The sequence below is a fragment of the Rattus norvegicus genome, chromosome 17 (assembly GCF_036323735.1).
Source record: "Rattus norvegicus strain BN/NHsdMcwi chromosome 17, GRCr8, whole genome shotgun sequence".
NCBI classification, from domain to species: domain Eukaryota; kingdom Metazoa; phylum Chordata; class Mammalia; order Rodentia; family Muridae; genus Rattus; species Rattus norvegicus.
Genome location: NC_086035.1, coordinates 70,638,423 through 70,661,806, shown reverse-complemented (window position 1 = coordinate 70,661,806; position 23,384 = coordinate 70,638,423). Strand labels below are relative to the sequence as shown.

Below are 23,384 nucleotides of genomic sequence, written 5' to 3'. Positions count from 1 at the left end.
GTGAAAATCAAATGTGGGAAGAGAGTTTTGTAAGGCAGGATAGATGGGAAAGAAAAAGAAAAGAACGAAGATAGAGGAGAAGGATGACTTAGATTGATGAGGCTTTAAATAACCCCAGGTAGTTATGAATATCTTCATATTCATATTCATAAGGGATGGAGTATTACAGGACAATTTTTCTTATCTTGGTGGCCATTTTATATAAATATTATTTGGCTCTGAGTTTATTGTGTGGACGTTTTGTGAGGTGAGAATTTACTGATATAAATTTAATTGAATCTAATTGATAAATTACAAGCTCTAGAGTTTTGATTTCACTGGGATACTGGGAATTGTGACATCATAATCCATGAGGGGTGGATGGCTGAATGGGGCTGGTGTGGAGGCAACCCACAACATGGGAACTAGAAGAGTGGTTGCTTCTGGGGTTAGCCAGTGGCCGGATTGCTGCAGGGTCCAGAGAGTAGCCTGCGGCAGTGTGGGATGGAAATTGGAAACAGCATTGGGTAGAGACATTTTGCTGATTGAGAATACCCCACAGGTGCCATGTGGCCCGCCTGTGTCAGCAATAGCATGGGTTGGTGGGTCTATTTTTTGTTTACCACAACATCACACAATGTGAAGTATGATTAAGAAAAACTTTCTAAATTGGTAGTGTTTTCTGTATAAGTAACCAGAGCTGTGCAAAATATTATGGCTGGGAATGTCAAGACTAGACTCTTGGAGATTCAACAATATGTAACTTCCCGGTACACTCACACACGCCCACATAGAGGATTTACCTGTTAATTACGTCAAGTGCTTTATGTGTATGGTACCATTTTTACAAAAAATTCAAAGTTTAAGAGCTAACTAAATTTCATAAAGTCACAAAATTAATAAATGATGAGAAGTTATGAATATGGGAAGAATAAACATTTGCTGTAGTGGGGCTGAGGGGGACTCAGGGTCAGCTTAATTTTTAGTGGCCTTTATAGATAGCCTACCAGGATATCCAACTCCAATTCCATCCACACTGTCCTGGCAAGCTTCACATGAGGTTCTTGCCTTAGAAGCAAATGTCTTTTGTAGCAAATCTCTTTCTGGGATCCAGACAAGGAGATTCCTTCCCTTCTTTTTAGAAGTGAGCCTCCATAGGCATTTACACACACACGCTCACCTCCAAAAATATGTGAAGGTGCTCACACATTCATTCTTTCTCTCAAAAGTTTTTAAGTAAGAACAGTAAAAACACATTTTGTCTGAGCTGGGGTCTCAGCTTGCTTGCCTTTTGTTCTCTTAAGTGAAGAAAGATTTTCCTTTAAAATCATCTAGGAAATTCTGGGAGGGCAGAGTACAAAATTGGCCTCAGGCTGGTGGTTATTGAAGCCAACTCATAGATATTAATCATACTAACTTATCACATCTTACATGTTACACAAACACGTCTGTCAAGCAGGCTTTTTTAAAATGTGAAGGTAACTTTAATTCATGAGCAATCAGCATCTCGCTTCCTAGAATAGAAGCCACAAGGACTAGGGCTAACTGACATAAATTACATTATTCTTGGCGCTTGGCTTTCCATAACAACTTGGAAGCAGCCACACGCCTTGTGGTACCTCCCTTTCTCATCCCTAGATCTTTATTTTTCTCCGAACTGGTTCTGTTCTAGGCAGAGTTTTCCTTGTTCCGACTCTGTTGTCATTCTTGGCTGTGGCTGCGTCTGTTGCTGTGGCCACGCAGGGACCACACAGCCTCTGCAGAGGTGGATCAGTGCTGCTGACCCTGGAGATCTGTTTCCACTGGGCAGAAATGACGGAGAGTGAGGCTGTCTTTAGTACTCTATGTGGAAAGGATAGTCCTTATGATTTTCAGTTCTGGAAAACAGAATCAAAAATCAAAGAGAGAAACAGAGAATGGGCATTCTTAAAGAAAACATTTTAAGTGGAAGAATTGTGCCTATCTAGTGTATAAATGTCGTTGTCTTTATTCACTGGCCCAGCCTTAGATGGGGAAGAGTCATGATACAGTTTAATTGAGCTTGAAATATAAAAGTAAATACCTATTCAAGATCTAGTCATCCTGCTTGTGTGTAGCTCCCTTTCTCTTTAAAAGGAAGTGAAGGAGACAGACTTACGAGGGGAAGGTGGCCAAGCGGAGGTTCTTGTCGAGGCTGAGAAGTTCCTCCATATCTTTTTCAGTTAATTCAAAATCAAATACCTAGAAACAAAATCAGGCGACCATAGGGAATTCAGAATAAACTCCACTTAACTGGCATCCCTCTTTCCTTGACACCAAGATGTGAAAGAAGTTCTGCATTAGACACCTAGGTCTTCTCCCGAAGCACAGGCGAACCTCCCAAAATGCACTTTGATTTTCATTCCTTGACCGACACTGACTTAGCCTCAACTAATTGTAAGAAACCTTGGAAAGATGAGCTATATATTGTTTTTATCTTATGGGAAGGTGGAACACAGGGGAAGAGTCAAAAAAAGCAAAGTGTTTTTTCCACTGATCTACGTCTTCCTCTTAAAAAGAAAAACTGTTGTTTCTCCCACCCAATAAACTAGGAAGCCAGCTGGTACTGACTCTAGCAGCATCAAAATCTCACGGGAACTTTTTGAGGAACTTCACTTTCAAGTAGAATTCTTAACTCTCCTCTCCTTTGCCTCCTGACACACTTAAGGACTAACATCAAAGTCTCCAATAACAGTTTCTCACAGTGACTACAGCCCACTGTGGCTGAGGGTCTATATCCACGGAGTATGAACCAAAGAATACCTAGGTGGCTTTGCCATGCCCCGAGTGGCAGAAGCTAGGAAGATGGTAATTCTCAATACCAGCCACAGACACATAGTATGTTAGGAGTTGAAGAAAGGTGGCCTCAGAGGCAGTCATTTGGATCAAGGGGGAGAAGTAAAGAGACAGACAGTAAAAGTAAGGCTGGTGTCATTGTGGTGTAGACATACTGAATGGGTACTCTGAGCTGTCACAGAGAACACAGACCTAGGTCTTGCATTGAAAGCCTCTGGCCCACTCAGAGGACAAACTCACAGTTTACTATCCTTGAGACTTTTCTTCTGGTTAAGCTTATGTACATAATCCCCTGCTCTTCCAAATCTTACTGGCACCCTCTCCAGCCTCTCATACACGGACCTATTCTCTGTCCCCAGTATCAGGTCCCCATTTCTGCTGTGATTCTTGGTTGAGTATTAAGAGACTGTCTTTGAAAAGGCTGCTCCCAATTCATATTTTGTACATGTTCTAGCTAAGTAAGATATTCAGTGCATTCACTAACTTAAATGCCATTAGGCAAATGAGGAACACAACACCCAGAGCTTCTCCCCTCAAGAGATCAGTGGGCATACCCCATGTGACCCAGACTGGCTAGATGTTCACCAACCCTGTATTCCTTCCTCCTGAGCACACATTGGGCATATCTAGCTTCTCTTGAGGGTCAGTATGGCATAGCAACATCCACCCCTAGGGGAATGGGTGAGGAGGGGACACGAAATAGTAAGGGCCTGTCCTGACTCTATGTGAAAGTCTGACCACCAGCACAGTTTACAGAGGAATGCACCTCCGCCAGATGAAGGCCAGCCATAAAGGTGTAGGGGTTGTATGTTTCTTAGGAAGTTAGCCAGCCCTCACTAAGTCAGGATCTGAAGAGTTCTAATCAGGAAATGCTCACCTGAATATTCTCTCTAATCCGACTTGGGTTGACAGATTTGGGAATCACTATCAAGTTCCTTTGGATCTGAAATCGGATCAAAATCTGTAGGAAAGAAAGTTTCACATAAGAATAAAACAAATGGAATGAGAGCTAAGGCAGTACAATATTTCAGTTTCATTTTATGGTAAGAACTAGAAAGTTCCTTTCACCTCAAAGTCCTTTGGGGATCAAACTAACATGCTTTGTCACTCTATCTGTAATGATGGCCATCAGGCCAAGAAGATCAGAGGACTCACCCACCCTATTCACTAGAATCCTTAAGCATGTGTTCAATTCCCCAGATGACCAGGGCTTTTAGATAAGGTTGACTTTAATCACTGGCTCCAACACTGGTTGTCTATGCAGTTGGCAAGGCAGAGGAAGTGGCACTGGAGTGTATCTTGACTGCTGACATTTGAGGAAGGCAGTAGATATGACTTGACTGAATGCCAACATGGAACCAACTAATTATGGCTTCAAATTAGGAAGCTCTGGTGAACCAACTCATCCAGGCTCAGGACTATGGGGGAAAGGTCATGGAGAAGTGTGACCCTAGTACATGACAGTCCTTTCCACATACCTGAGCAGGAGACTTCCCATGCTTCTTTGCAATCTTCCGAATAACGATATCATCCATCAAGTGAACCCCATCTCTAGACAGACAGAGCAGCGTATGCTATGTCAGGAGGCTGATCAATGCAAGGGCTGAAAAAAATTACTCTCCTCTAAAATTAGAAATTTACTAGTTTTCAATTTATTTTATTTACTTCTTGTCTTAGTCAGGGTTTCTATTCCTGAGCAAACATCATGACCAAGAAGCAAGTTGGAAAAGAGAGGATTTATTCAGCTTACCCTTCCACATTGTTTATCACCAAAGGATGTCAGAACTGGAACTCAAACAGGTCAGGAGGCAGGAGCTGATGCACAGGTCATGGAGGATGCTGCTTACTGGCTTGCTTCCCCTGGCTTGCTCAGCTTGCTTTCTTATAGACCCCAGGACCTTCAGCCCAGGGATGGCACCACCCACAATGGGCTCTTCCACCCTTGATCACTAACTGAGAAAATGCCTTACAGCTCGATCTCATGGAAGCATTTCCTCAAGGGAGGCTCATTTCTCTGTGATAACTCCAGCTTGTGTCAAGTTGACACACAAAACCAGTCAGAACACTTATTATTTTTGATTTTTTGAGGTAACTCACCTAGTATCCCTGAGTGATTTCAAACTTAGTCCCAGTGCCTCTGTCTCTCCTGGAATTATTGGTGGGTGTCAATAGGCCTGAGTAATTTTTAAGACTATGATAGTATCCACCAAAAATCTACCCAGGCAAGGGTACTAGTGACTAAAGTTAGCAGTTTTATTTTATTTTAGACAGGGGATCATGCTTGGCTTTGAGCTTGCTATGTAGCCTGAGAATGACTTTGAACTTCTGATTTTTCTAACTTCTCTCCAAAGGGCTTCAGTTACATGTGTGTACCACCATACCTGTTTACACAGCACCTAGGGATTGAACCCAGAAAAACATCTCTTTTTAAGCAGCTAACATATTTGAAGCATTGAGCCTGTGGAAGTACTCAAAATGTCCAGAAAGAACCAGACTGAGCAGGATTTATCTTGCCACACACTTCTCACTTACTCTACCAGAGACCGTTTTACCCCAAGGCTCATCTATAAAACAGACCCAGATGTCTAGGAGCTCCCCGGCTGCTATTACGTTCAAATATGCATACCCTTTTTCACAGAGACAAAAACTGAAGCAAGTCCAGCCTTCTCTTGCTTCCTAATGTTTCCTAGAACTGAGTGTGAGGTGCAAAATAGACCGAAAAGAGATGGTTCTGCATTTTAAGTAACATCAGTGACAGACAGTGCAAAGCTACCTGGTACATTAGGTAGATAAAGAGAAGCCATGACAAAAGCAGGGCACCAAAAGGACTCATGGAACCTTCCTGGAGGGCACAGTGCTGAACTGAACATGACGTCACAAACAAGAGTAGGCAAGACTTGAAAAAGAAAGTGACAGAGTTTTAGTAGAAAGAACAGTATATATAGTTGCCTAGACTAGAAAGAATATTCTGAGTGACCAGGAGTAGTTTCATGGGATTGATGTGCTGAAGGTTTGCAGGGATGGGGACAGACTGAGCAGAGAAGGGTGGAGCACAGGTGGGAGATTGACTTACTCATGTGCAATGAGATCACTTCAGCTAGTGGCTGAGCAACACAAGGGAAGAAGTGTATCCGATGGGAGTTATGGGGCTAAGAACCTTAAGGGATCTGTACTCCATTGAGGTAGAGAAGACGACAACACAGAAAAACGGACATACCCTGGGTTCTACTAGCACCGTATGTTACTGACCCTTGTGTTGGATTGGAGTCAGGGTATGGGAAATGGATGGTTTCCACAGTTCTGCCTTAGGTGGCTCAGTAGGAGAATGGTACAAAATTCAGGTTCAGGGAAAGAAGATATGCCACTTTACTGTTATCTAAAGACTCTGAGTTTTGTGACATGTCCTGAGGTTAGAGGGTATTAACTGACTAATGAACTACCAGGCAGATAACAAAGGGCTCACTTCAGTCTGGGTCTGTCCAGTCAAAGCTGGTTACCCTCACAAAAAATCATGATTAAAACAACCCTCCAGTTTGAGAAATAGCTCCCTACGTTCACCCTGGGTCCTGAGAGATGTAGGCCTTTTTCAATCCCTCCAACTCTTAAATGTTGGTTAGCACCCAGATTAGCACAGTCTCTGACATGTCCTTACCTTGAGCCACCGAGGGGACGGTAAGCGGTCACAGACACATTTCTTCCATGGCAAAAATCAATTAGGCTCTTTTGATTAAGATATGGGTGGCATTCAATCTAGAAACAAAACCACGGTGGGCCAAAAATAATTTAGACAAGTAGCATTCTAAGAAAGCACTGAAGAGGAGACTTACTTGGCATCCTCACCATCAATAACTAGGTACAAAGGCTCCTCTTAAAGTCTTTGGTGTCTCCACCTACAAATGAGTAGGTTGCTGTCTGCCATCTCCAGGATGCTAGAAGGTATAAGTGGCTTTGAGTCCTCAGACTGTCAGACACTTATGTCATGCAGACATTCCAGCATTACCTGCTCAGTGTGGCTTTCTTCACCACATAGGAAAAGGCCCGAGCAGTCTGAATTCAGCCCCTCCTCGCCTGCCCTTCCAGTCTCCACTGTAGTACGTACAGTACCCAGCACCTTGAAAAGTTAGTTTGCATATTGGCTATGTTTGGTCACCAGGATTTGAGTTCCAAACACAAGTCTTGAGAGCAATATTTCTGCCTTCTCCATTTTTCTCATGCACAATTCTAGGTTATAGACAGACTTATACCGATCCTCAGTTAGCGGGAACTAGAGAGAATTAGGAGCATTGTCTTTGCCAGCAAGATCAGCTTCCAGGAACTTCTCCTTTGAAGGTATGTTGAGCTCACTTGCACATGAAATTCTCTAATTATCTCTAATTAACAAATATTTATTGAAACAACCTCAGTCGCCCAGGCTGTTCTCAATTTTGGGCAACACCTAAGTCCAAATTCGGACAAGATTCTCTACAGTCATTACATTTGAATCTTGGTGTGATGGTTTGTATATGCTCAGCCCAGGGAGTGTCAGGATTAGACAGTGTGGCCCTGTAGGAGTACGTGTTTCACTGTGGGTGTGGGCTATAAGACTCATCCTAGCTGTCTGAAAGCCAGTCTTCCACTAGCAGCCTTCAGATGAAGATGTAGATCTCTCAGCTCCTCCTGCACCATGCCTGTCTGGATGCTGCCATGTTCCTGCCTTGATGATTAGGGACTGAACCTCTGAAACTGTAAGCCAGTCCCAATGAAATGTTGTCCTGTAAGAGTTGCCTTGGTTATGATGTCTGTTCACGGCAGTAAAACCCTAAGTAAGACACTTGGTAACAAATGATGGCCAGCAAACATAGGAACTGTGTGTAGCAGAATGTGAGGTATAGGCGGGAAGGGAAGATTCATTTCTGCACCCTGCCGGCTTGGGTGGAGGCAGTGCTATCGCTTCCAGCTCTTCTGTTGGGTGTGAGTGAGTGAAAGGGAAGGGCTGCTTTCCTCTAATGAGGGTGAAGGGTCTTTGAGGACCCTGCTCTTCTGAACACACTTGGTCGTCTGCCTCCAAAACCAGGCGGATCAGAGAGATCTGTGCCATACCCTGTCCACCCATGGCATCACCTAACCACATGGGACGTAAAGAAAGTCACTTGCCTACTAGGCCAGTCCTTTTCTGCCAGCTACCTCTTTACAATTCTAACAGCTACTACAGGTAAATGCACGTAACATGTCTCATCCACTTCCACACGGACAAACAAATGACCCAGAGTAAGACTTCACACCACCCACCAGCTCACCTGGTTAGTTATTGGCTTGATTCTCAAACCAGGCTTATTCAAAAGTCTGTCAAGCTGTTCATGGTTGAAGTTGGACACCCCAATGTTCTTCACCAGACCCTCAATCACCAGGTCCTCCATGGCCTGAGAGAGAAAGAGAAGTGCTGTGTGGAGCATGCAAGTTGTCCAGTTCCCAGATAAGCCACATCTTTTTGTGACTTGTCATGGGGCCTTTAAAAGTGTTTTACTTGAAGTTACATGCGGACAGTATTATCTCTACCAGGACTGTCTTAGAGTTCCTTGAAATGATTCACACAAAGCACATAGCCAAGTCTGGATCTCAGCAACTGTCAGCATAACTTGTCTATTCATACTCCTTGCTCTGATATGGTCTGCAGTGGCCCATGGAGATATGTGTGTGTGCAAACACATGCACGCATATGCTGCTCCTCTCCATAGCTGTCTCTTCTGTATACCTAGATATTCTTGAGATCAGTGATGGGTTGGTGCTCTCGATTCCCACTCTCACATCATACATCTTAAGAAATGTATAATTTCCTGGAGGATGAAGCAACCCCACTTGGGCTGACCTCTGATAAGGGAGTCCTCAAGCCTCAGCTTCAGAGTACCCATGAGCTTCATGGCAGTGTGGAGTCAGGCCTAAGTGTCCAGTGAGATCATCAGGACAGCAACCGGTGAATTAAGAGTCTACAACAATCACCCAATAATGCACCATCCAGAGCCTTGGGTTCAAACTCTAGATCTTTGATGAGCAGAAGCCCAAGGTGACAGAAAGGGCTGGAGCCCTTGGAAACACTTTGTTTGGTCTTTCTGACTAGTTCCCATGTTTCAAAGCTTTCCAGAGAGACAGGTATCACTGCCCAGCTCAGGGCCTCCTCTCTGTCTGCTTTCTCCCTCTTGCCTCTCTTAGGCACTGAAACATTCCTAGAGTTTTACCCATCCATCTCACAGGGACAGTTCCATATCATACCTTCTTGATGGAAACTCCTCGAAGCTTTGCTGGTTTATACCTGAACTTGTTCAAACGTGCCAGTGTTCTGTTCCTGAAGCTGGGCAGCAAAGGGACTAGAGATCGAAGTGTCCTGACATGCTCTGTTCCTAGTCTGCCACCTTCATGAGACTCTCAAGCCTACCACCTTCCTGATTTTTCTTGCTCACCTCACTATGAATGCTGACCATTTTTCTTCTGGACCCTGGACACTGTCTTGACACTTGTTCATCCTCCCTCTAGTCCTTTCCTGTCTTCCCAATTTGAGTTCCAAAATACTGCCAACATTACGTTTTATAACAATTAAAAGAGAACCTCCAAGAACTAGGTGAGGACTGCAATGTCAGCCATTACCAATGGCTGATGGGAACATTCTAGATCATGCCATGCTGGCCGTTAATATTTAACCACCATGTACTGCAAACCACATATATGAAGTGGTTCCTGGGGTATTTTAACACAGGAGCTCCAGATCTTATGCAATTTTTATTTGGGTACCCATGAGCATGGATGAAATGTCCAGTTGGCATGACTCCACTTACCTCCCAAGTGTCCAGAAAGCTGGTGTGACTGGGTATGACCTTGCCACTGCGATCCAAAGGGATATCTTTGTCCCCAGGCTGTGAGAACCAGAAGGAAAGGAGCTTATTGGCGTTTGTGGGCACCCTCTGTCACTAGACTACACAGGGAGACAATGGAGATGTATAGTCTCAGTCAGTGGATGTGCACCTTAGCCTTGACCGTCACTAAGTCCTACGGGCCTAGTTGAACCATTTATCTTCTCCAGACCTCAGCAGTCATCTTAAGACCAGGCATAAAGGGAGGGAAAGGCCGCAACATTTCATCATGAAGTTTGAGAAAGGCTTGAATCCCTGTCTGATTCAGATTCTTAAAAAGAGGAACCAATGGGCTTCCTTTATGTCTTAATATGATCAACTTTACCCCAACACTATTATTCCGCTCTTCTTTCTAGGACTTCCAATCAAGTTGAATGATAACCAAGGGAGAAAACAAAGTTAGGGGACAGAGGGTAGAGAAAGCCACCCTGACAGGTAAAGGCTTCATTACTTTTCTAAGCAGTGACAAGGGTTGACACCTCTCTTTGGGCCAATTATACATTCCTAGTAGGTCACAGGACAAGTATCAGAAAACATACATTTAATAATTCTGAATCATTCCAAATTTTAAATATTTTTATAGGTTCATTTCCTATAACGAAACATGAAAAATGTTTTGCTTCCAAGCCCTCTCCTATGCTGATATTTGTCTAGGTCTTTGCAGGAATCTAGCCACAAACCGAGTGGTACCTTGAAGCCCATGGGCCAGTGTATGAGGTAGAGGTCCAGGTAATCCAGGTTTAAGGCCTCCAGGGTATTGATGCATGCCGTTTTCACCAAAGACTGCTTGTGGTACGTGCACCACAGCTGCAGAAGAGAAGTGAGACTAGGGTTTCCAGGCCACACAGTCTAAGACTAACAGGTCATACACCCATCAGTCCGGCCCACAAACCTGCACCTGACAACACCACAGCTGGATCCGGAGGAAGACAGTGGTGTCATCCTTAGAATTGGATGATTGGGTTTTTCACAGCAGGGAGCCTTCCCTAATGAAGTCCAACACAGGAAGGCATTGGGAGTGGTGAGGATGATTTGGATCCACTAACACCAAAAAAGGTGAAATCAGGGTAGAGTAAGGGTTGGGGGAGAGGGAGTCCTATGTGGAAAAGATCATTTTCTCCAACTTACAGACAGTTCAAACTTCTTTTTACTGAGTATCTTATATAACCATTCAGGGTAAGTGAGGTGGGTTTGGACTGTCCTGTATTTACTGTCTTAAATTTATGCAGACATGACCCTCCAGGACAATAAATAGAAAAATACATAATTGTTTTTACCTCATTATTCCCTCTGCTACATTTTCACTAAAGGTCCCAGCAGCTAACCCGGAGGTTCCGTCCAAGCAAGGGTAAATGAAAATGAATAGATAAGTGGACCAAGACATGAAAACAAACAGCAGCTAAGAAAAATGAGGACCAGAGCTCTAATCCTCAACATCTAAAAAGATATATTTTCTGTGACCTAGAACTGGGGAGGGGACATGGGGACAGGATGATTATTTGGGCTTGCTGGCTACTAGGCTACCTGAAGATTCAGTGAGAGACTGATAAACCAGCTGGTCTCCATCTTGGGCTTGAAAGCCATCTTGTATTGAAGACAGACTAGGTTCATTCTGTTCATGATGAAATCTGTTTCTCAAGGATTGGGCTGTGACCTTAACTACAGATGGCTCTGTGCTGCCGGTTTCAGGAAAAGGCAGCAGTGAGTTGTTTCAGGAGGCTGGTAGGACCACCTTGCAATCTGACCACTTTACAAGCACGCCTTTGTTTCAGGAGGTTGTTATGAACAACTTGTCATGGTTGTATCCCGCTTCTTTAAACACACCTATTATTTGCCCACCAAATCCCCCATTTGGAAACTCCCTATGTAAAAATCCTTATCTCCCCCACAGTTAATGCTGATCTGTTTAATCCAACCTTTAGGGACAACCCACGTACATGGGTGCGTGCGCACAGACACACACACATACACACACACACACACACACACACACACACACACTTGCCCTTGTTAATTTGGTCATCATTTGGGTTGACGGTCTTTCTCCTTACAGTTATGGGATTAACAAGACCTTGTTGCAAGGGAATTGGAACAACTGTGAGAGGGGAGCATTGGCAATTGGCATCCTCCTCTGGTTTCCTCATATGAACACAGGCATATACATGTGAACATACATCACACTCATATCATACATGCACACACTGACACAGACATCCCAGTCAGCCAGATGGGTGATGGAGGGAGGAGAGAAAGCCAAATTAGATGTAAACACATCATACTACTAATAACAATTTTCCCACTGTGAATAAATACATAATTTCCTCAATCTTAATTATAAAACAATATATAATTATAATTATATTTCTTTCAAACTCCTACCATGACTGACACACTTTCCCTGGTGACTATCATCCACTTGGAAGCCCTGTACACTTTGACTATGTGGATTTGGAAGTCCCTAGTTGCTCATCCCTCTGTCTGAAGATTCAGAGGAAAATCTCTCTCCTCAGTGAGCGTGCTCCAAGCCCTCTCCACCCCACCTCTGTGTTCTAGCTTACGCAATGATGGGCAATGAAAATCAACCACAGAGACGGAGGAAAGTCTACAATGGGAACACCCCTGAAGTGTAGGGTTATGGATGATTAAGGACCCTCGTTTGTAACATGCTGATATCGGGACCCAGACCCTGGGCTATCGACTAACTTGGGCAAAGCTGCTGCTGAATAATAGCTGGAACTTAAACATGAAACGTGTGACCACGTGACTATTGCCTGCTATTAACCACCGGGATCGACATCGGCATTCCTTTTTTTTTTTTTTTTTTTTTTTTTTTTTTTTTTTTTAAAGCAGCATTTACTTCTTTTGAAATAGGGTCTCGCTATGCAGCTCGGTCTATCCTGGAACTGGCTGCATAGAACAGGCTGGCCTTGAACTCAGAGTCTCCCTCCTGCCTCTGCTCCCTGACTGCTGTGAGTGCTGGGATTAATGGCATGTGCCCCCACACTTGGCAAAAATAAAGTAGCTTTAAATCTTAGATTAACTGTGTTTCCCGCGGGGTTTACTTCCTTCCTCTCTTCGGTATCTGCTTCCTCCTCTTCCTCATAGGCAGCGCACTCATTGCCTCTCACCTGTGCATGATCTAAAACTCATGCTCCTGTCAGATGCCACTGTGTCCTCTGAGCACGTCTCATTCATGTGCAAAAGAAACTGCCTGACTTAGAAACAGTTTTTGTTCTCAACTCCCTACATTTCAAGGAAAAGTTCAAGCTTCTTATATGCCAGGGCTTTGGTACCTTGACCCCTGTCCACTCCTCCTGCCTCCCTCTGCTTCCCAGAGACTCCTACACCTGCTGTGCCATGTTCACACACACCCCATGATTGACTTGCTTCCTCTATGTAAAGCTGTCACCTCATCGTCAATTTCTTAATGTGGAGTTTGGAATCTGCCCTTTAACCATCCCTGGCAGGCGATTCCAAGTTTAGGCCTGTCTATGTAGCCAGAGTTCGCAAGGGCTTGAACTTTACTCTGCTCACTAGAGACACAAAGGTCAACCAAGATGTATTGCTGATTGGCGGCGTCTGGGCGCCTCTATCTGAACGGCCAAACTGAAAAGCAAAGACGTAAGCAAACCAACACAGGATGTAACCCCACAGGTTCACCAAGTTGGAGAAGAATTAACTGCAAGCCAAAGGCACCAATTCCCATAAAGAAACGCAAAAACTCCTCAAGGCTAGATGATTCCAGCTCTGCCCACAGCTGTGACTGCAGAGGCTGAGGGAGTCCTTACCTTACTGACGATGAACAGCTCGTCTCTCTTCACCACACCCTCCTTGATTTTCTCCTTGATTCCCATCCCAACCTCACTCTCATTGTGGTATAAGTAAGCACAGTCGAAGTGCCGGTAGCCCAGGTTGATAGCCACCTTAACCGCATCGGTCACTTCTCCTGGAGAGGCCTGTAACCAAACACAAGAAAGCTCGGAATACCCAAGACACAATCTGAAGCTCAAGAAGGAAGACCAAAGTGCGGATGCTTCAGTCCTTCTTAGAATGGGGAACAAAACACTCACAGGAGAAAATATGGAGAAAAAGTGTGGACAGAGACTGAAGGAAAGGCCATCCAAAGACTGCCACACATGGGAATCCATCCCACATAGTCACCAATCCAAGATACTATTGTGGATGCCAAGAAGTGCTTGCTGACAGGAGCCTGATATAGCTGTCTCCTGAGAGGCTCTGCCAGAGCCTGACAAATACAGAGGTGAATGCTTGCAGCCAACCATTGGACTGAGAAATGGGGTCCCCATTGGAGGAGTTAGAGAAAGGACTGAGGTAGCTGAAGGGGTTTGCAACCTCATAGGAAGGACAACAACATTGACCAGTCAGATACCCCAGAGTTCCCAGGGACTAAACCATCAACCAAAGAAAACACATGGAAAGACCCATGGCTCCAGCTGCATATGTAGCAAAGGATGGCCTTGCCGGGCATCACTGCGGGGAGAGGCCCTTGGTCCTGTGCAGGCTAGATGCCCCAGTGTAGGGGAATGCCAGGGTGGGAAGGCAGGAGGGAGTAAGTGGTGGGTGGGTGGGGGAACACTCTCATAGAGGCAGGGGTAGGGGTGATGGGATAGGGGGTATCTGGAGCGGAACACTGGAAAGAGGATAACATTTGAAAAGTAAATAAAGAAAATATTCAAGAAAAGAAAAGAAAAGAAAAAAAAAAGGAAAATCTATCATCAGGGGAACCTAATTCCTTTTCTCCCTCGGAAAATATATAGTCAAACAATAAATAAATATTCAAATTGGTAAAGCAGTAGGAACATCAGTTGGACTTAAAGGTAGGGAGTAAGAATGTGATTAATATTCTTCTTTACTCATTTGGGGAGAAGACCACACGTGCTTTTCAGCTCTTGCAGAGGGCTGAGCTGTGTGCTGTGTTTCTTGAATGGTTACAGAAGGGGTGAGAGCAGCTGGGGCATGAAGCCATCTGAGCTCTAACACTCAGGGATGCGTGAATCAGTTGGAAACCTAAAACAAGCATCTACTCACACACGAGGGACTCGTGCGATACCTGTATGGCACATATGTGAGGCACATAGATATTTCCACTAAATATGAAAAGTGCAACCCAAGCCAGCCTTGAATGTGATGGCTCCCTTGCTCTTTCTTAAAGCTGCAGCTACAATATTTAAGATCACCAGTCATTGTCATATTTGTTACTGCTTTTCCATTGTCTCCCACAAATTTCGAAAGGGATCCCTGTGCCTTCAGGTGGAGGAATTAAATGCTTTCATTGTATTGGGAGGGTGATGTTTCTTTCCCCCTTTTTATTTATTTGTTATTTTATTGATGTTTCTTCCACCTCAGTCTCCGCTAGGCGACACCAAAGAGCACTCACATCACCAAAATTGCCTTAAAAAAGAAAAAATCCCACCATTTTTACAAAAGTTTCTGAAGAAACCTTTATCTAAAAACCTACTAAACAGAATTTTCAAATTTACTTTTTATCGAAAAATATATTTTGATCATCTTTCCCCCTCCTCTAACTTATCCCAGAGTTAGGTAGGCCTAGTTCCGTACCTACATACTTACTCAATTTCATGTTCACTCCCTACATACAAAATCTACGGAACAGGCAGTGTATCTACTAGCCAAGATCTCTACTGCCACTAAGCGGACTCCAGAAGTAGACATTACACGTACATGAGTGCAATTATTTAATTATTTTTATTTAGTTTATTTCAGTACGCCAAGCGGCACGCTTCCTTGTGGCCATTTCATACACCCCGGGTTTCGCTGTGCAAAGATGAGTAAGTGCCACTTGGCACAAAAATGATTATTTTAGAGGTTGGGGATCCGTCACTAGCTCACACAAGGCTGGGTTATGCTCACGGTGCTTTATATAAAATTAGCCTAACTGCTTTTCAACCGCGCAGGGAGCAGGTGTTTTAGGATCTAGTAAAAGTAGCTTCTCAGGAGAGTCCGATCTCTCCTCTAATCAGTCTGGAGGCAAGACCTTGATCACAGCCCGGGTCTGGAAGGAGTCACCCTGGGCAAAAGAAGTCCCGCACCCTGACGGTTCCTGAGCGAGTATGCATCGGGCTCCGGGACCCTTAGCCCGACCCACACCGGAGCGCCTCCTCACCTTCCAGGTGCCCAGGCCCACTGTGGGGATTTGATGCATGGCTCCCCTTCGCTCAGAGGATCAGCCCCCAACCTGCACTGGAGGTGACGGCGAGCAGCCCCGGGCGCTCAGGGTAATGCCGTGATTGGCTGGAGTTCTGACACTCTAATTGGCTGATGGAGAGGTCGGTTAGTGGTATGATTGGCTGGTAGCATAGTCCATTTTCAGAGGACCTAAGCAATCGTGTTTGGTTGTGCATTTCCTCTCTCCTAAATCCTCTGTGATCCTAGGCGTTCTGTCTCTTAGCAACCGGCTTAAAGCCCAAGTCCTGTGCGGTGTCCTTCCTGTAAACAGGCTGGGGTGCATATTTATTTCCTGAACGTTAGATGTTTTAGATTAATGCTCGTTCCTACTATACTGGAAAAAAATCGATTGAAATATATTAGCTGTCTTGCAGTCTTGCAATGATGTGTGTTACTTCGAGGAGATTGCCATGTTACTAATAGTGGAAACATGATATGGATATCATTTTTAGGGTGTGTCTTATGAAATTAAAAAAAAAAATCGGGACCAAAAGTTAAACACCTTGGAAGATTATGGACTGTAATAACACCTAATAATAAAGAAGGTAATGAACTTTAAAGGGAGCAAAGAGTAGAGGGGCAGATTTTGAGGGAGGAAGAGAAAGGGAGAAATGTAATTATAATTGCAAAAAAAATCTCAAGATAATCCCTCAAAGGAATGCCTATAAGACAAATCATCCCCCGGATGATTCTACGTCCTATTTAGTTGGCAATAATCCTAAAATCACAAGCTGAAACAGCTAGAAGGAACCAGAAAAGCAACCCAGAAAAGCAAAGGTAAATGACTATTTCGAAAATATTAGCATTATTAAAACGATCACAAAAACTAAGGACTTACCATATTATAGTGCTGGAAGTTTGTACCCTTTACTTGTTTATTAATACTTTGGCAGAAGTCAACAATTTTACATTGTTATTAGCATCAGCAAATTCAACCCACCTTTTTTTTTGTCTTTTGCCACGTTAGATATCTGTTCATATGTTTGCGTTTTGTGTGTCCTCGTGGCAGACGTTCTGTGGATGTGGAAAACTGCATCTCCTCCAGTTCTCTTTATTTATTTTGTATTTCGTAAAGAATGGCAAAGTTAAGCCATTAACGGTTAGACATTTTTTTTTTGTAGATTTTGATCCTAAAAGTGTTCTTTATGCAAATCGACACGGAAGTACCCGTTTGCAAGAGAATGTGCTTTCAGATGTCACATTTTATTAGCGCTCTCTCTGATAGGCTTTTATTACTCATAGGCACACTTTACAGTTTCAGTTCATAAACCTACAGAAATACTGTCCTTTCGATCACTTCATAAAAACTTAGTTTGATCTAGGGATGCCTTCTTTGTTAATGGGCATCTCAGATTTCTTAGTAGTAATTTAGGAGAAACATGAATGCTACAGATGTAAATACTTGAAAAACGTATAAGGCTACTTTATATGAAACTATTGAAACCTCAGATTTTGATGAGGTAGCTTATGTTAGCACACTGAAAACTTTTACCAGGTTCTCGTGGCAAGTGGAGACGAATAGATACACATACGTATACATAATGCACACATGCATACATATAATGAATACATATGTTTCTATCTGCTCAATCATCCATGCAATTAACAGCATATTCTGGTCTATACAAGCAATTTAACAAGGCAAAATGGTACAATAATATCTACAGATACTTATGAAATATTTGGATGCCATTAGGTTAATTTTGCATATGTATTTTAATAGATGCAATTTTAGAAAAAAACACTCTTGAAAAACATCTAGAAAAAACATAGTGGGAAAATTTAACAAATGTAAATTACACAGGAGCTAATTCACCCAAGCTTTGGAAATATTTTGTAATGATTCTTTATAATCAAAAAATAAGGGATTGGGGATTTAGCTCAGTGGTAGAGCGCTTGCCTAGAAAGCGCAAGGCCCTGGGTTCGGTCCCCAGCTCCGAAAAAAAGAAAAGAGAAAAAAAAAATAAACTGAAGACATAAATTGCGTGATTAAAAAAAATAATAAAATGACACATGGACTTTATAAGTTGGTTCTTCCTGCCCCCTGGTGGCCATTTCTCAAAATACAGATATGTACATAAGAATGTATGTAGCGTGTATATAAAACTTATATAAAAGATAGGTAATATATAAATGTATGTCTAGATATACAAATATTTACACATACATTTATAAACACATATGTGTACTCATATGTGTGTATGTGTGTTTAACTGAATAGTCATACTACCTTACACAGAGTATAATATTTCTCCCACATACACCACACCGATTGCCAAATAAAAATCTCAGAAGCTGGTGTACCATACCTTATCTAAGCTGTTGGTTTGGAGGTTCCAGAGACTTCCAAAACATTGCAGGTCATTGATACTGATCTTGGTTGCAAACCAGAAGAACTTGATGATATGATTCCAGTGTTAAAAACACCACATAGTCTGTTCATAGGATACAGAGAAATAAAGTTGGTACTCACTGGGTAACTTCTTCTCTGCTTTCTGGCTTTCATAGTACCAGAAGGTGCTATGTGGGCTTCTGTAGGAGAAACGTCATCAGCAGGTTTTCTACCTGTGAACATTGGAGGCAGAATGATGTCCTGTGTGGAAAGATATTCCTGTGGACATGCACAAACGTTTTGGGCTGGTAATCAACTCATTCTGATTAGATATGAGGACTATTCCACAGAGCAAAATGCATGCCTAACACAATAAATCCAGATAAGAATCTATGGTTACAGAATGCACAATCTTCAGGGTTAATCTACTAATATCATCTTGCTAAATAGTATCAAACTATTGTCTGAATGTTTAATCTATATAACATTGATTGTTGGAGCTCTTTGATTTTATCAGAGACATGTCTTTGTGCAGTCGAGGGAAATCAATACAGAAACACACAACTGGTCAATGTATACAGAACTGTTAGTGGGGTGTTCATCCACAGATAAGACAACTGTATCATAATCCTCACAAGATTCAGGGGTCACATTAGCAGAGGTGGGATCCAAGAATGGTAAATTGGAAAGAACTTAAGCCAAGTAATGTTTTTTGCACATGATATTATCATGGATTTTCAATAATAGTGGTTGCCTGCAGAAAACCTAAACAAGAACAAGACAATGAAAGGCTCAGAGTGTAAAACATGGGAGTCTTGATTCCCCCACCCCTAGCTGATAAGCTATTGACAGACGACTATGTTTGGAGGAACGGTAGTTGGTTCTCTTTAAATATATAGTTTCTGGTAAGTCAACGATATTCGAGTGGATGGCCCCACAGCTATGAGCATATGAGCATATGGACAGGACACACTGGGTTAGTGAGAGAAGGGGAATAAAGGAGAGTTGGGAATTTGGCAGGAGTGGGGAGTGGGTCTGGGAGAAGTTACAGAGAGAAATGTAGGGTGGAAAGATCAGAATGCATTGTATAGATGTGTGAAATTCCCAAGAAATTAATACAAACACAGTAACAACAGCATACACAGAAATCTACCTGTAGAGAAAACAAGTCCATCAGCAATGAATGTCATTGACTGTGTATGACTGAAGAAGGATACGTGCATTATTTCATTAGCTTTTGGGGACTTAACTAAAACTGATAATATCCTGGACCATATGTATGCATAAGTGGACTTAAGTGTATAAAATACCATGGCATTTGGACTTTGAGATACATGTTGTTGATCCCGGTGTGAGTGGACAGACCCCAGAAGGGACAAATCTACAGCAAGTGATAGCAATTACAAGGAAGTGGGCTAAATCGTGTCAAAGGAGGTGTAGGAAAGGAGGAGGTGCTGTGAGACGCGGAACAAGAAAAACCAGCAAAATCTAATGTGTTGTGATGGTGTGGGCTGTGGGAGGCACGCACTTCAAGAAATGTGCTCTGATATCTGCATTAGACAGTTGGATGGATGAAGATTCAATTTGTCTGTAATAAAGGGTAAAACAAAAGGAAAGGTTGGAGGGTGTTTGAGGATCTGCGGCATTTTATTTAGTTAGTTTAGCCTTTGTCTTGATTTTCCAAAAGATCATTGGTTGGAACACAGGTGAAATACTCCCCCTCCCCCGCACGCACGCAGAAAAAGAACTTAACATCAAAATTTCTCGTGTGATAAGGGTCCCAAGTCATGAATAAAGAATTGAAAAGACCAAGGAGTTGGATAGACATCCTTGAAAACTTCTGTTTCTCTTAGTCTCATAGTTAGCCACCTCTGCAATACACATACAGAGAAGAGGAGAGAGAGAGAGAGAGAGAGAGAGAGAGAGAGAGAGAGAGAGAGAGAGAGAGAGAGAGAGGAAGAAGAAGAAGGGGGAGGAGGAGGAGGAGAAGGAAGAGGAGGAGGAGGAGGAGGAGAGGGGAGGGGTGGAGAGGAGAGGAGAGGAGAAGAGAAGAGAAGAGAAGAGAAGAGAAGAGAAGAGAAGAGGGATAGAGGGAGAGGGACAGGAATGGGACAGGGAGAGACAAAACAGGAAAGAGAAGAGCAAGGGGAGGGGGAAGGAAAGAAGATGACTTTGAGTTGACTCAGCCTTAAAGTTAGTGTACAACCTGAGGCTGGAAAAAATTTGATCATGGAAGCCAGGATACCCGTGTTGCTAAACAAAAACAAAAGTAATTTAAGAAAGAATGAGTTTATAGTGGATTAAGATTCCAGAGAGTAGAGTTCATCACGGAGGGGAAAGCGGCAGGCTGCAAGAGCAGGAAGCTGGTGGTGAAATTTATTCACCCCAGAAAGAAGAGGGAGGGAGGGAGGGAGGGAGGGAGGGAGGGAGGGAGGGAGAGGTGGGGGGAGTAGGCTACAAACCCTCAAATGCATCAGGTAAATGTTCCAAAGCCTTTCTTTACATTGCCAGCACTGGGGACCGAGTGTTCAATACATGAGCCTAAAGGGAATATTGTTTATTCCAGTCATCGTAGTATCATTTTCTGTCAATGAACTAATGAGCAATCAACTAGGGACACTCAGACATTGGGGCTAATTGTGATGGGGTGTGGTTAAAGGTGTTGAGGTAATGCCCTGCCCGCTACAGATAATAGATGTCTATCCACTGGATATGGTCTCTACAGGTTCTATCTCTGTCTACTTACATATATGTCTGTAACACTAATTTATTTAAAAGGGCCAGGAATTTGAAGGAGGGCAAGGGCAGCATTTGGGTAGTTTTGGAGGGATGAGAGAAGGGGAAACTTGTAATTATAACCTCAGAAGAAAAAGAAATACTAAAGAAAAAAGTATGAAGCCATAAAAGTTAAATTTGTGTCATCTTAGCAAAGGGACACAAATACAAATCAGTGAAGTGGAAGGAGAAGCTAGGTACTGACTCACTAAAGACTGTCAGTTGGATTTCTGCAATGTTTTCCAAATGGAGTTCAACTGGGGAAGAAGAGTATCTATTCAACAACTATTGCTAAAGAGATACATAGACAAACAAAATGTGTCCTGTAGTCCATACCTTTCAATGTATGAGTTAATAACTTACCAGTTTATATATTAATATATAAAATTTCTAAGTGTAATCAAATAGGGAGATATTCTGTGGGTATGAATTTAATAAAATTACTCTCAGATATAAGAGCAGAAAGCCCCAGCCACACACACACACACAAAAAGACAGAATAAAATCAGCTCTAATTAAGGACTTCAGCATTTGAAACTTGCCTTTCCATTAAGAAAATGTAGAGTCAAGCCATACAGTAACAGGCTATATCAGCGAAGCATAAATTTTTTTTTTATTAACTTGAGTATTTCTTATATACATTTCAAGTGTTATTCCCTTTCCCGGTTTCCGGGCAAACATCCCCCTCCCCCCTCCCCTTCCTTATGGGTGTTCCCCTCCCAACCCTCCCCCCATTGCCACCCTCCCCCCATAGTCTAGTTCACTGGGGGTTCAGTCTTAGCAGGACCCAGGGCTTCCCCTTCCACTGGTGCTCGCGAAGCATAAATTTAATAATTACCAGTAAGAACGCAAACTGTGGAAATTTCATAACGAAAAAATGTGACAAAAAATACGAGTGAGAGATTTGAGCACACGCCTCAGGAAATAAGCTCACAAAGAAGGACTGCGTGTCTTCAGTTCTCTGGGAAATTCACATTAAATAACAATGAGATACTAGTTCACATTTACTAGACTGGTCAACAATAAACGATTGGCCACAAGTGAAGTTTGCTGAGCAAACAGAATTCCCATCTATTGCAGCTAGGCATGCAAATAGCAGTCACTTTCGAAGGAAAAATGTCTATAGCAGCTTTACTTGTAATCCTCCTGCAAACAGGAAGTGCCACAAAGGCACATTTATCTTCTTGTCACACACTCACCCCCTTCCAGACTTTACTGCATTAGGCATCTTCTAATGATAAGCATCTTGAAAGTAAGGACCAGTAAGAGTTTGAATAAAAAACCAAAGTTTTCAAATTCTGAGGATTAGGGTTGGCATGCACACTGGCATACATCCATTCTTTAAATCTTTCTGCACATAACTATTCTTTGCCAAATCAAAAGTCTCTGTGTTGGCCTGGGGCTATAGTCCTTCATTTCATCCTCATTTGATAAACTTCAGGAGGCCATTAAGACGCTTTTCCAAAGCACATGATTACAACTTTAGCAGGCTCTTTCTGCAGAGCTGAACTCGGGCGATAATTATTCTTTTTTTAAAAAAGAAATCAGTTGACTCAATATATTTTCACAAGGGGAAGTTCCCAGGCATTGAGAAATGCATCTGTGTTACACAGAAAGCATTTACTAAGCAAGAAAAGTCTTTCTGACTGTGCAAACTGTCATAAAATTTTCAATCATATGTTGAAGGGTTATGTCTACCCTGAATCCCCTTTATGTGAGTCAGTAAGACATTAAGACATGAGCAAGAGAGTTACGTAATTTTGCTTAGCAGAGTAGCCAAATACAAGTAGTATATTAAAGTGTCTTCCTGGGGGAAAGGGGAGGGTCAATAAGTAAGCCCTATATTCCCAGGGCTGGTATAAGGCTTCATGATGACTGCTCCATCTAGGAAATGCATAACAGTGTTATGCCTTCAGGTAGGTAGATGTGCTGACCTCTAATAATTATGTATTAATTCTTATAATTTGTTCATTGAGTTTCATATATATATGTTTATTATATTAAAGTCTGCAGTCAAGTGTTAAGGACAAAAACAACAGATGGAAATTCAATTTGGACAATGGGACACAGAAAGAAAACACTGAGGATTTCCAACCTGACCCCTTACATGGGTTACATGGTTTTTGTGGGCATATGTATGACTTGTGTAGTTTAGGTTCTTAAAAGGATGTGACATTCTTAGACAGGAGTGGCTCTGAGATATTCTCGTCCCTTTGGTGTGTTTTTATCTTGCAGGACCACTCTTCAAAAGGATCAGAATCCAGCTGGAATGATGACTCAGTAATAAAACATTTGCCACACAAGCGTGTGAACCTAGGTTTGGATAACAGATGCGGTTATGGCACAGTGTTTCTCTGTAACTCCAGCATTCCTAAAGAAATGGGAGGTAGAGATAA

General features: G+C 42.7%; 1 protein-coding gene across 2 annotated transcripts; it reads right to left on the bottom strand.

Annotated features, from left to right (window-relative positions):
- Positions 1-1,440: 1,440 nt before the first annotated feature.
- On the bottom strand, positions 1,441-15,972 carry Akr1e2 (aldo-keto reductase family 1, member E2). Of its 2 annotated transcripts, NM_001008342.1 has the most exons (10): positions 15,820-15,925; positions 13,463-13,630; positions 10,365-10,481; positions 9,600-9,677; positions 8,070-8,192; positions 6,446-6,543; positions 4,272-4,344; positions 3,671-3,754; positions 2,117-2,199; positions 1,441-1,856 (listed from the first exon to the last, which is right to left on the bottom strand). In NM_001008342.1, the coding sequence occupies exons 1-10, from the start codon at positions 15,856-15,858 to the stop codon at positions 1,814-1,816; spliced, it is 906 nt and encodes a 301-aa protein (NP_001008343.1). In that variant the 5' UTR covers positions 15,859-15,925; the 3' UTR covers positions 1,441-1,813. The 2 variants fall into 2 exon arrangements, with proteins under 2 accessions (NP_001008343.1, XP_008770087.1); XM_008771865.3 differs by lacking the exon at positions 10,365-10,481 and having other exon boundaries at positions 15,820-15,972.
- Positions 15,973-23,384: the final 7,412 nt, after the last annotated feature.

What these genes read in the sequence shown, in the direction of transcription:
- Akr1e2 (NM_001008342.1), bottom strand. Translation starts at nt 15,858, where the DNA reads ATGCATCAAATCCCCACAGTGGGCCTGGGCACCTGGAAG. An exon ending in TCAAGCCAATAACTAACCAG is followed by an intron (nt 6,544 to 8,069) that starts GTGAGCTGGTGG and finishes TTTTGTTTCTAG; the next exon opens with ATTGAATGCCACCCATATCT. An exon ending in ATGGGAAGTCTCCTGCTCAG is followed by an intron (nt 3,755 to 4,271) that starts GTATGTGGAAAG and finishes TCTTTCCTACAG; the next exon opens with ATTTTGATCCGATTTCAGAT.